Source organism: Branchiostoma belcheri, unplaced genomic scaffold (assembly GCF_001625305.1).
Source record: "Branchiostoma belcheri isolate BF01 breed outbred unplaced genomic scaffold, Haploidv18h27 scaffold24, whole genome shotgun sequence".
Lineage (NCBI taxonomy): Eukaryota > Metazoa > Chordata > Leptocardii > Amphioxiformes > Branchiostomatidae > Branchiostoma > Branchiostoma belcheri.
This window is the reverse complement of record NW_017803843.1, coordinates 897,704-907,453: the sequence shown is the minus strand read 5'-3', so window position 1 is coordinate 907,453 and position 9,750 is coordinate 897,704. Positions and strand designations below refer to the sequence as shown.

Here is a 9,750-nt window from a genome sequence, read left to right as displayed (position 1 = left end):
CTACTAATCATCATAAAATCTCAAGTACATGGTAGAGCCGCCAAGGGCGCTGAATTGTATACTTGCATTAAAATTACACAACACACAATTTTCAGTCACAATTACATAGAAGTGAATTTCTAAAAGACGATTACGTGGTGGGTGGGAGGTGATTTTGAAAGTTGATTGATAGGGGGGTCTGAAAATCTATTCTTGTTATATCAAGACTCCAACAGAGTTAAGCACCTGTGAGCAGTGCAGCTATGGTGAGGATGTCTTCGCAGCAGCCGTACTCGCAGCTGGCGATGATGGTCCTGGCGAGCTGCGGGTCCACCGGGAACTCCGACATGATGGCGCCGAGGTCCGTCAGGCACCCGGTCTCGTCCACCGCATCCAGGTGCTTCAGCTGGTTCATCGCTCCACTCAAGAACTCTGTAGCTGTTGGAGGCATGTACAAGGTGATTAAGTGACTATCCCTATATTATTTTACCATGCTAACAACAGTTCCGATTGTAATGAAGCTGCTGGTATCTACCATGCAATGCTCACTTTGTGAAAGCATCTGTTCCACTAAAAATGGTCTTAGATTCACTTTGCCATGTTACAAAACTTTCTGTTTATGATTACAAAACTTGGCAAAGAAAATATTACCGGTACAGTTATTAACATTCAATTTCTCAATGACCAAAGGAACTTGCACATGGATAGGGTCTTCATAGTAAGTTTTCAGTTTCTTCATATTTAGTACTCTGAATCTAGGCTGCTTTGACTTTGCATGCATAATTCTGTAGCAGATGATTTTGAGTTTCTCAGAAGGACTAAGAAACTGTGAACCTCCAGTCACTTTACCTGCCTGGTTCCACCGATCCACCACTTTGAAAAACTGTATGTTTGAGATCTGTATGTACTGTATGTCTAGCACAGCACCCCCCAGGTATGCAAAGTTTAGATATACAAGAGCATATGTTATACATTGCGTTGGAGATTGCTCAGACATTTTTTCAGGATGGCAGGTACATGTAACCTGGCAGACTTATGTTATCAGATTTTACACACATTACCTGGTGGGTCGGGAAAGTCAAACTTGAGCAGGTCCTCCACCCCGAGTCTCTTCAGCAGCAGGATCCACGGCGTCAGATTCACGCGGTGGATCTCAGGGTTCGGAAACGCTGCAAGGTCCTAGACCGTAGTAGTATATGTGGTTTGTGACAAAACAGAAAATGGGGATAAGCTATCAAGAACGAGAATACAAACTAAGGGAATGAGGTGCATGAAAAAGGGGAAAGAAAGAAAGAAGAAGGGAGGACAGAAGGATGATAAGTATGGAGCACAATCACTGGCAGCAGATATGAAGGGACAGTCATCAATTCTTTAATCATCTCAATGAATGAATGAAAGACCTTTACTGTATGTTTATGATCTTACTATGTATGTGTAGGTCATGGCGATACTGGTAAAGCAATTCTAGGGCTAGGTACAATCTCAGTGATGTGAGTGTGTGGTATCTTAGTAGTTCTTACTACAACTATAATGGCTAACATGTACTAGTATGTACAGAATCAACTTTTCTCATAGATCACCCCAGAACATGATGTCCCACGACTATTCTTTAAAATAAGAAGGTTATGTAAAGATTCCAATCCAATCCAGTATGCAACCTAGACGTTTGTGATATAAAAGTAAAGTTTGTAAAGCCCACTGAAGGAAGCTTACCTCCATGAAATCCTGAGGATACAGTCTGAAGCACTTCCCAGGTCTCCCCGGCCGCAGACTGGCCAGGTCAGCCCGCTGGTCAGCACTGAGTCTGCTGATCAGGCTGACCAGGTCCTGGGTGGCTCGGACACGGGCGTTGAACACCTGAATACACAAATGGCAATATTAAAAAAACTTCCCCTCTCTGTTGCACTTTGCAGGATGTATTTTATCTGTACTTGACAGTATATAGTCAGTATAACCACCCCTTGGCATAACACACCAGGTTTGTAGGCACATGACACACCAGCAGCTGGCTATAGTATGCTGAATAACTTCTTACACTTGGCCTTTGCACATCTACATGTAACTCTAAACATTGTTTAAAGCTATCTGGTGATGATGTCTTTACTGTACCTGGTGGCATCGAGTTCCACTCTGCCTATTTTTATAGGCAGTCACATGTATCTTTTTTAAGAGATATGTGTACCAATGCTCCACTAAAAATGATCCCTTTACAGTGTACTCTTTTCTGTGTCTTTTGAAGAACTTTTAACAGACTAGTGAATGTATGCTCAATGTTATGGACATGGTTCGTGCTAACCTCTTGTCGGACTCGTCCACTGTCCACAACAAACCCGACCGTGTCCACAACCAGACAGGAGTCGGCAATGTCTGTAGCTACAATGACTTTTCTCGGCCTTTCTCCGCTTATCGTGTCATCATCGTCATCGTCACCATCAGTCCCAGACTCCTCTGTGTCACTCCCATCATTCTCCACAACGTCTTCTGGCGTGTCCTCGTCCCTGAGGGGTTCGTCGAGCCCCTTGTCCGTCGGTTCTGGCTCCTCGTCTGGCACGTCGTACAGGCCCTGCAGCTGGTTGTGGGAGAGGGAGGGGAACACAGGGATGATGTGCAGAGGAGCCGGCAGGTCGTCGACTTCTCTCAGTCTCTTGCAGGCTTCCTGGACCTCCTGTGGAATGGGAATTGGAATATATGAAGTTTGTACCATCACCAGTGGAGAAATGTAAAGGACCACCTGGTGGTCCCTTATGTAATTTTTTCCATACTGACTGTCTGTTCACATAGACCAGATTTTATCAGGCCATTGAGTGGTCTTCTTTGGTCAGTTTTCACTGGATCTACAGAGATCTTCTACACATACACATACACATACACTGCATTCTGAAAGACCTGGGTAGCAAAGACTAACCAACTTATAACAGCTGGTACTCATGAACTCCATTGCTATCATCAACGGAAATTTCACCTTTTCATCTGCCAGGAAGACCAAGATGTCTCCGTTGTCACCGTCGTTTGCGTGGATCTCAGTCACTCTCTTCACAGCCTCCTCCACACATTTCCCATCGTGCACCACATCCTGCGTGTGATGAATCTCCGTCGTGCTGTCCCCCGCACCCGGGACCTTCACCACCTCGCACGCCCCGATGTAGGACTGAAAGTTCCCTGCCTGTATGGACGTGGTGACGACCACCACTCTCATGTCTGACCTTTGACTCAGGATGTCCCCGAGCAAGGCCATGGTCAAGTCTGTGGCAACTGTTCGTCTCTGCACCTCGTCCAGGATGATGACGCCGTAACGCTCCAGGAGAGGGTCGACAGCGATTTCCCGCAGAAGTACGCTGTCGTTGACAAATCTGAGAAGAGTTGAAGAACACACAGAGATATATTTAACCATATCTTGACCATAAATACAGTTAACCAAGTAATATACATGAAAATAGAAGTTGTTGCTGTCTTGATGCAATTGAGAGAGCATACTAAAGCCAGAAAAGATGGCATCCAGGTATAAGTTGCTACAGATGACAGATGAGGTGGACAACTGTAGTGGACATGGAAAGCACTGCCTGTTTGTATGATCATCCTCACCCCCTGTTGCCATTTTTGGTGCATGTTCTGCCAATAATGCCCCACTGCCAGTTGAAAGCAGCATTTGTTGGTCTCACAAGGCAGTTCCCTCACCTGAGGATGGTCTCCTGTGTGCTGAAGTCCTCCAGTGCCGTGCAGTACCCCACCTCCTCCCCAAACACCAGGTCCATCTCATCCGCCACACGCTGCGCCACGGAACACGTCACCAGGTCTGCCGGCTCCGCACAGCCCACGATCCCGCTCTGGTACTGGTGGGCGTGAACAAACTCTGCACACCATTGCGGTATCTACAAATGTAGGAGGGAGGGAGGAGTAAACTTTTACTGTAGAAACATCTGGGGGAACTGCACATCTTTGACTTTTATGGTAACACTAGGAAATAGGATAATACAATTTGCGGGAAAGAGTACTTTTGTAATATGCTTTACACAATCAAGCGGATGAATCACCCTAAGTGCCACCATGTCTATGTACTGTATAATGTAATGTAAGGTTCATAGAAAATACACGTGTAAAAACAAGCAAATCACGTTAAGGGAGTACTAGTGTCAGGCTGTTGTCCAGATAAGAGGACAGTTTTGGACAGTAAGTATTTCATTTCCAGTGAAGTTGTCCAACAATCTAAAGAAGTCTCCTTCAGGTGCTAGAAAAAAAAACTTGAGAGGCTGAGCACAGTAGTCACCCTTCCCCATAAGATTGTTTCAGCAGCACAATAAGAGTCCTGTACAGGTTTTGTTTGCTGACAAATTGTCAAGGTCATAAACCTTTGCCCAATGGTTCAACAGGTGGGTAAGCTCTCACACAACACAACATGGAAGCTTTACACAACACAATGTTGGAGTGTACAGTGTGATGCTTTGTTGATATTTTGTGTCATTGTTAATGCATTGATTGTTTGATTTGCATGCAGATTTGTCACTACATTCACTGCAATCTTTCATGTCATAGCTAACTTAAGAGGATTTAGGAAACAGGTGTTTCCATGACAAAACAGTAAGCAAGCAACAGTTGTAATGTTCAGAAGTCGACATTATTCTTTATGTCAATCTTTATACACTTTTCTATATATTAGTACACTCACAGGTGTTGGTATGTAACTAAGAGGTGATTATTGTGTCAACATGAGAAAGGGTAGGATGTTTTAATTGGTGTCCTTTTTGTTCTAAATGGAATAGACCTAGACAGCTAACATTATTACTGATCTGGTTGGCAGTTTAAAGGTCATTTAGACTGGTTTGACTACATGGAGGCATAAGCAAGGCTAGCATAAATCCCTAGCTTTGGTTGAGATCAGTCCTGAGAACAGCAAAAGCACCAGAAAAGGTTTGTTTATATATAGCGCACACTAAAGGATCAAGGTAAGTTTGGTAAGTGATAGTGCAGCAAATTAATTTTTGTTGATTTTCAATTTGATATTCATCCAACACAATTTTATATTTAATGGAGTAAGCAACTACCATGCAAAAATACACCTCTTTCCTAGAAATAGATTTTTCATTCATATAAACTATGGGATGAAAAATAAAGGTACCTCTGAGTCTGACTGTAAGTTTTTCGAAGAAATGTGTCTATTACAATCCTTCTACAATCGGCCGTACAGTCTAGTTTTTCTTGTTTTGGTTTTCATTTTTTTAATTGGAAATGGTGAGGCTATTCACGCGTGTGTATCCCACAACATCAGTCCGGGAAACACAATACTTTTTTCATCACAAAGACGCGGTGTGACCTAAGCCACTCGTGTCATCTGACCTGGTTTGTTCCTTTTGTTGTGAGGATTCTAACGGTCATTAGAATCACACTCCCGTCGGGGGTTAAAGTTTAACCACAGAAAAACAAGCAATTTTTACAGCAAAACTCGTAAAAACACAGTCCCCGCGGCATATAACTTCCAACAATGTTATTATACCCGGTAAATTTGGATTGACAGAAACAGTAGTGGCTTAGTTAAAGGGCTTGTCTGTTGCTGGGCCGTCCGACCGAGGCTATTATGTTCTCTCATTAAAGCCACGTCATGCCACCTGTTTGTTCACTAATACGGGACTTTGCCCCTCTCACACTGGTGCACTCTTACTGGCTTACATGTCCCCTGTAGCTTTCTTTGTTACTTTGGTTCTGTTGTATGATAAACCGGTAGGCTATGGTGAATGCCTGTTCTTGGTAACACATTCGAGAATTGTGGTCTCACCTGTGTTGTTTTGCCGGAACCAACTTTCCCTTCTACCAACACAACCTGTGATTTCCTCATAGCTGTCATGAAGACTTCTTTGCACGCATAGATGGGCAGACCCTTTCTCTTGCCCAGCAGTTGATAGTACCTGTGGATTGTAGGCATGGCAGGGTTGATTGCTATCTAAACCTCCCATTAAAAACAGTGATTACACGGTAAATCACCCTTAATTCCCGTGGTAGACCAACACCTCTGGAGTAGCACCTACGATCATATTTCAACTAATATGGCGAAAGAAATCGATACACGATACGTGGACACACACTACATCGCTGAGAACGAACGCGTCTGACCTGCTGGAAAAGACGAGGTTGTGTCCGTAAGGGTTGAGTTCGAGGTCCAGAGAATCCGCACCCGGGTCCCAAGACATGGCTATCAGCTGATCGCCACGCTACACGTCACAGTTTGCGGGTGGGGGAAACGGTTGTTGTGACTCGGTGCGTCAGGGGAACCGCCGACATTACGGCTCGGCAAAAGGTAGCGCCACCATGGCTCACGTAGCGATGTTTCCCCGTCAGAATGTCCGCTTAAGGTTGAAGTAGGATGACGTGACAGACCGACGGCAGGGCGGCCGCTACAGCAGCACCATTACAGCACTGTTTACCTGGCGTCTCGTCACGTGATCAAGGTGTTACATCAACCGTAAGACGTACGGGGTTAAAGGTGGGACGTCGCCGCGGCATGACGTCAGCTAGGTACCGTACCGCGATATTCAAACGGGTAAAACATCGAGCAGAATTTTAAATGGTAGTGAGCAGTATTTGATTGTCTTAGTAAAAGACAGAACTTTTCAACTTTGTTTCATGTCAATTTAGATCAATGGATTGACTTGAAATCTAGGATTTGTAAACGGAAAACCACCCTAAAACATTAACAGTATAATTCTATAAGAATTTCTGTCGACAAAGACTCCGATCGGATCTCTATTAGAAGAATCGCTGATAGTGCAATGCGGGTCTCGTTCAAAAACAACAACAAGTGAACGGATTTAATAGATGAATCACAAGACACACGTACATAGATATATAAATATTTATTTGTTCATTGATACATGAACTTGCTCCTGAAGAATAACCCACAATACATGCAGAAGAGAAACAGACAGTATGCACGAATGAATGAGGCATGGTACTCGGTGTTTAGTGGCAATGTCGGTTTAATGTTGATGAGTTACCATAATATACATATGTACGGATTTCACTAGTGCTGAATATAACGTTACACATATTCCTAGTGAAACTAGTGACGTTATATGCGGTATACTTTGTTCTCCATGAATTCTGATATTATGTTTCGTTGATCAATTGAAAACCAGTGATACAAAATTAAAATCAAATTCATCAAATACTGGACAACTTAACAATACTACTCCTTATGTACCAATAATTTTTTAAAGAAATTTTGTTACAGTTTAACAACAAACTCCATACTCCTCAAATTACAAATATATTTAACAAACCCGCAAAATAATTATATTCTTTTCTGTGTATCAAAATATACAATATAGTTATCAATCCACATTTTTATTTGAAATATCTTTGATAACATAGAAACGGTATATATACATGTACAACTAATAGAATTTGCTACCAACAGAAGTGTCTTGACAAGCTTATTTAGGTGGGTGATTCCATGACGAATGCTGGATTTGTGACGGCATTGCTAGCGTAACCCGCGTTAATAGTCTCGGTGGAGTAGGTTAGACTCCGGGGATCGTACAGCGCGTAGGGCCCGATTCTCTCCTGGCTGTACTGGCGGGGTATGGGCTTCTGGAACAGGCTAAGAGGCCACGACCGTCTCCTCTCACGGGTTGAATCAGACTCTTCACCGTTTGTCTCTTCCTCTTTGGCGTCCTGTGTTAACAAGTTTGTGAAGGCAATCGTAGGCTTACATGGTGTTGGTGCTAGCTCTGAGCAATCTGGATTTTCATAGCTTGAAAAGATGTGTAAGCAATATAATAGCAATCATACAATCTTTCAGCGTATGGCTGTTACATCTCGATATGCTTGAAATACATCTCAAAGTAAAACTCTTCTTCAAAATGGTAATTAGCAATTAGATAATTCATCCCTTAGTTTCGCTATCCCTTGTGTATACATCCTATCCTTTCAAGCTGATTCCGTCACCAGTTACATGTAAGTTACTGTTTTAATACAAGGTCGTACATGAGGTTATACTAAAATTGAAATTATGTACACGGTGCGGAGTACTCTTTGTGCCGAATTATACATGAAAGTTTCCAACTGAAAAATAACAACATATGATGGTATATAAGATTCTTGCCCATTTGTCTTCTTTGCAGGGGAAGTTGATGGCTGTACATGGTATGACATTCCATTTACGTAAAGCGGGCTTTGTAATACATGTAGATTGAAACCCATTACCTGGTGTGGCAATACTCTCCAAGCAGATATATAGGCCATGTTTTAGCCGTTTTTATTGTGCTTTCATTTTTGCACTGGTGTCTTTTATTCGCCAGCTTTGGCGGTGTGTTGGATACTGCAATGCCAATAATGCTGTCTTACAGCCACCAACATATCTGCCGCCAGATTAGTGAAGCAATGCGTTATCAGAAGAAGGCAAAGTGCACATGCGTGGGCAAAAATCCTTCACACTGTCGACAGTGATATTTCTATTTTCCTTACTTCCTTGATTATGACTTATTAAACATCATCAGTACACATATAGTGGAATAACACACAGTCAACATCTACTGATCACACAAACAGTCAAAAGTTTGATGAGTTCACAGAACGGAAGAGTCAGTACAATGTTATCTGAACACAGTTAATATTTTGTTACAAAGCTACACTATTGACCTTGACGAGTACATATGTACTGTATTTGCACGGGAAATCAGTAACCGCAGCAAACTGTATTTTTAAGGCACAGACTATGGATTTTCAGTGTAGAGCTTTACCTGCAAGTACAAAAAGGCAGACAAGCATTGAGGTAGAACTATTCAGAACATTTTTGATAATGACCGTGGTATGTGTCGTTTAGCGGCCGCCTTGTTTGCTGAGTCACCTGAGTGCAAACACACTATGAAAGTGTACACACCTACACACAGCGAAATTACATAGAACTAGAGGTCGGAGATCTCATGTCTTCGTCAGAGGTACATCGTTCTAGAGAAATTAACATGCGTATTCTTCACTCTTTTTAACAATCAATTTGGTCTAAAGAACAAAAGAATCTCTGTACTACTTTTATGGTACAGAACACCCTGAAACGGTTAGCCGCAGATTATACAGATGCGTCGTCATCCGTGTTAGCCCCCCCCCCCCTACGTTATTTGAGTTTGGACTGTTACTGGAAAAAAAACGTTCAAGAAATTCTTACTGTGTTGAAAGTGTCACAACAGCGCCGCAAAATATAATAAGAGTAGATGTTATAAAGGAAAGAATCAGAACGGGGTGACTACTGCTGTTTTGTTAATTTGTCTTTATGACAAATAGAAGACTTGTTTCTTGTGTTCTTTGTGTCCTAACATTTGTACTTCTACAGTTAGTATATTCCAAATCTAAGCATCTCGTTTTTCGGCCCTTCGTGTTTTTATTGCGCGCTTGCCTTAAATTCAAGGTAATTAGATTTAAGGTCTCCAGTGGACGTCATCCATAGCAATTACTTGGTGTGGCCGGCCGAAGAAAATAACCTGACATATGTCCAACCTATCCTCCCCCTGCTGAAGTTATAGTACAATCCCTCAATGTAACGTCATCTGATCCCATCCCATTATGGGGTTCCCCGGCTATATCCAGCTGTCGGCTGTCTCCAAGCAGATGTAGGTGGGGATTTCTAAACACAAAAGGTCCTATTACGGGGACATAACGACCTCCACGACTCTCATCTTTGAACTCAATCTTGGAGACCATCACAGTAACATGCCTATCAAATTTCATTAACTTCCATCCACACATACAAAAGTTATCCTGCTCACAAGAAAAATTAACAAAATGCCC

At 42.6% G+C, this 9,750-nt stretch overlaps 1 protein-coding gene across 1 annotated transcript in view; it reads right to left on the bottom strand.

Annotated features, from left to right (window-relative positions):
• The window catches only part of LOC109470923 (probable pre-mRNA-splicing factor ATP-dependent RNA helicase DEAH2), a 22,197-nt gene that overhangs the window by 1,939 nt on the left and 10,508 nt on the right, over positions 1–9,750 (bottom strand). The window contains exons 4-11 of the mRNA XM_019770021.1: positions 6,082–6,146; positions 5,747–5,876; positions 3,655–3,848; positions 2,942–3,329; positions 2,276–2,644; positions 1,693–1,836; positions 1,041–1,158; positions 226–417 (exon numbers count right to left, since the gene is read on the bottom strand). Coding sequence (XP_019625580.1) covers positions 226–417; positions 1,041–1,158; positions 1,693–1,836; positions 2,276–2,644; positions 2,942–3,329; positions 3,655–3,848; positions 5,747–5,876; positions 6,082–6,146 — 1,600 coding nt within the window. The remainder of the gene's footprint in view (positions 1–225; positions 418–1,040; positions 1,159–1,692; positions 1,837–2,275; positions 2,645–2,941; positions 3,330–3,654; positions 3,849–5,746; positions 5,877–6,081; positions 6,147–9,750) is intronic.